The sequence below is a fragment of the Merops nubicus genome, unplaced genomic scaffold (assembly GCF_000691845.1).
Source record: "Merops nubicus isolate BGI_N331 unplaced genomic scaffold, ASM69184v1 scaffold48601, whole genome shotgun sequence".
Lineage (NCBI taxonomy): Eukaryota > Metazoa > Chordata > Aves > Coraciiformes > Meropidae > Merops > Merops nubicus.
In genome coordinates this window covers 338-3481 of record NW_008588573.1, presented here as the reverse complement: position 1 = coordinate 3481, position 3144 = coordinate 338, and the positions used below count along the sequence as shown (strand labels likewise).

Genomic DNA, 3144 nt, shown 5'->3' with positions numbered 1-3144 from the left:
GGCCTGGTCATTGGCAAAACAAGTCCTCAACCCCTCAGGGGTCAGGTTTGCTTCCACTGCTCCTCACCACCCTTGACTTGAATCCCGCTACCCACAAGGGAGGGACAGATGGAGAAGCCACAAAGTGTCCCCACACAAGCTTCCCCTGTGCAGGGTGAGCAGAGGCCACAGCCTCCTCAAACCTAAGCATCTGAGCTGCCCAGAAACTATGTTTTGAGGTCCTGGGGTTTGGTGGGGGAGGCGAGAGGAGAGAAGCACCAGGAAGAAAGCCTGGCCCCCTACCATGATGCCATTGTGGATGAAGCCACGGCGATAGCGCGCGGGTTTCAGGTGGGGGTACTCCTCCGTGCTCGTCACTTTGATGGACCAAACTTGCTTCCAAGCTTCATACAACTGCACGTGGACGGGGTACACGCCCGAGTGGTGGGGGGCCACGGCGTACCCCATGTCAGTGGGGATGCCATGCTCCTGCAAAGAGAGCGGGCAGTGGGTGACCGTGGAGACCCCAGACCCACAATGTTCCTGTTCAACCCAATCTCTCCCTGAGGGACTGCCCGTTCCCAACTACAAATTGTCTGTTTATGCACATCTCTTCATAGAGAGCAACCAGGACAGGGCTATGCCTGCACATTTCCTAAACAGGTCTGTCTCCATGAGAGGGAGCCCAGGAGCAGAGTGCTGGGTGTGCTCTCCCTCCTCTGCTTCACGTGGACATCCCCATCCCTGCCATTTCTGCTGTCACCAACAAAACAGCAGCAGCGGAGCTTTTTTGTGGAGACTGAAGAGACAGATCTATACAGGACTGTGCACCCTGGAAATTGTGAGCTGGACAGCTGCTCATCCCAAGCAGGGCTGGTCTGGTCTCTCTCTAGTTAGGCACCTCTAACTATCAGACAATGAATCCAAGGTAGCCTGAAGATCCCTCTCTTCAGCCACAGGACCAAATTATTTGTACTGGGTCTGGCTTTATTTGTTTGGATTGAAGACAGCAGTGAGCAAACCAGTGGGTCACAACATGACCTGGTCTCAATGTTGGCTTTACCAGCATCACATAAAGGATAGTCCAAGAGGAAGGACAACCCTGTACCAAGCTGAAGGTCTGAGCCTGCCTTTATGAACCAAACATGGCTTTGACAGCTCAGCCCGCAGGGGGAGTTTCCATCAGCAGGAGCCTCCTGGCACACCACCACCGCTCTGGGATTCCACACCCTTGCCCAGCACAGCATCCAACCACACCAGGACTGGGGCTCTGCACCCCCCCAGCCAGGCACTGCACAGACCACGTCTCCCCTTGCACTGGCACCACTGGGACGGCAGCAGCACGCTGCAGATAAATCCCTTTATTCCAGGTCCTGGCACACAAATGGATTTACCCACCCAGCTGCAACGTGGGGGACGTGACTTAATATCAGCAGCTCCCTTTGCTCTGCCAAGCAGAGACTGTCACCCAGCTTCCCGGGAAGCCTCTTCGCCCCTCCTCCCATCATCCCCTCACCACAAGCACCCCCACCAGCAGCATCTTACTCACGACAGCGAATTTCTTGTTTAAGGTCATCTGCTCGGCGAGAACCGACTGGTTGTGGAAGAGGTGAGGCTGCATGTGGCTCCACATGTGGGGGAACCACCAGAACTCCCTCACGTAGGACAGCAGCAGGTCGTCACCTTCGTCCTCGGCATCGGTACCTGCGGGCACGATGCTCGCCGTCACCACGGGGCACGTGGAGCTGCCCACGGGCAGCAGAGGTGGAGGAAGGGGGAGCCCCTCTCTGTGACGAGGGCAGCGGGGGGGATGTCTGAGGACCCCCTTGCAACCCCAGCATCAGCCTCCCAGCACCGGCTCGAGCCCCAGCGGTCCGACGCCAACGCGCGAAGCGGCGCCCTCGCCCTCCTCACCCGTGTGGAAGAATTTCCCTGAGTATCCCAGGTTGAAGGTGAAGTTTGGGATGTGGGTGCGCAGCTCGTTCTGCGTGTCGAACAGCGCCTGGGAGAGGGGGAGACAAAGCAAGATCTGCTCAGCCTGCAGCCACAGGGACAGCTGCCCCACCAGGGTGAGGAACCATGTCCCTGAGGGCTTCGCAGAGGGGCGCCCAGGGGACGCTCGGGATGCAGCAAAGCTCACCCCTGGAGCACCCCAGAACAGGCACAAGCCCACAGCCCTACTCATCCCCTGCCCACCCAGCCAGGACATCCCAGCCACACCTTGACATCTTCCACCTTCATGCGTGTCCCCTCCTTGCCCACAAAGATGTCGTCGATGTCCACCAGGATGTAGCGGTCGAGGGGCAGGGAGAGCCTCTTGCCCGTCAGGAAGGAGACAGAGTCCACGAAGACGAGCTTGTGCAGCCAGAAGTTGAGGTTGTTGCCAAAAAGCACCCTCTGGATGCCGTCGTGGAGGCCCAGGTCCTGCATCACGGTGGTGTGCAGCGCCGCGTCCACGCTCATGTGCGGGATGGACTCGGCTGACTTGGTCTTGGCCAGCAGGACAGGCTCGTAGGTGGAGTGGTTGGACTGGAAGACAGTCCAGTCCTCGCCAGGGAGCACGCCCTTCTCCACCTCGCTGGGGCGTGTGATGTACAGGAGGGGGGATTTGGGGTTGATGCTGCAGTCCTTCAGCGCCAGGTTGGAGTGGAGGAAGAGGGGGAAGCCCTTCAGCTGGGCGCTCAGCAGGCTGTTCTCGTTGGCCTGTGTGGGGAAGATGGGAGCTAGAGGAGGTGGGATGCTGGGGACGCGTGCCCAGTCTGGCTGTGCAGGCCCAGAGAGCCAAGTGCCAGGTCGCCTGCCTTCCTCTCCTGAGCATGTGGTGCCCTCGGTCCCCTCGCATGCTCAATCCTGCTCAGATCCAGTGTGCAAAGCACCCCGGGGCTGCAAGCCCCCGGCAAAAGGGCAGGGAGCTGCTGAGCAAAATACCTGCTCATGCTTTTGGTGAGCCCCAGCAAGGGTCACTGCTGGGAAACTGCATGCTAAAAGCAACGGGACTGATCCCAGAGCTGTGGCTTTACCCCCAAACCACTCAGGAGTCACACAGCCCTTCCATGGGGAGAGACCTAAGATGGTGCCCTCTGCTAGCAGCCAGGCCAGGCTGCAGGTTGGCTCCACAACAACTCGGGCTGCTTACAGAACACAAGGCTGGGGGGCAGAGTCCCT

At 59.2% G+C, this 3144-nt stretch overlaps 1 protein-coding gene across 1 annotated transcript in view; it reads right to left on the bottom strand.

The window, feature by feature from the left end:
• Positions 1 to 282: 282 nt before the first annotated feature.
• The window catches only part of LOC103781566 (bifunctional heparan sulfate N-deacetylase/N-sulfotransferase 1), a gene marked incomplete at both ends in the record, with an annotated part of 3194 nt that continues 332 nt past the window's right edge, over positions 283 to 3144 (bottom strand). The window contains 4 exons of the mRNA XM_008949291.1: positions 283 to 468; positions 1529 to 1683; positions 1894 to 1981; positions 2200 to 2682. Of these exons, the coding sequence (XP_008947539.1) occupies positions 283 to 468; positions 1529 to 1683; positions 1894 to 1981; positions 2200 to 2682 (912 nt within the window). The remainder of the gene's footprint in view (positions 469 to 1528; positions 1684 to 1893; positions 1982 to 2199; positions 2683 to 3144) is intronic.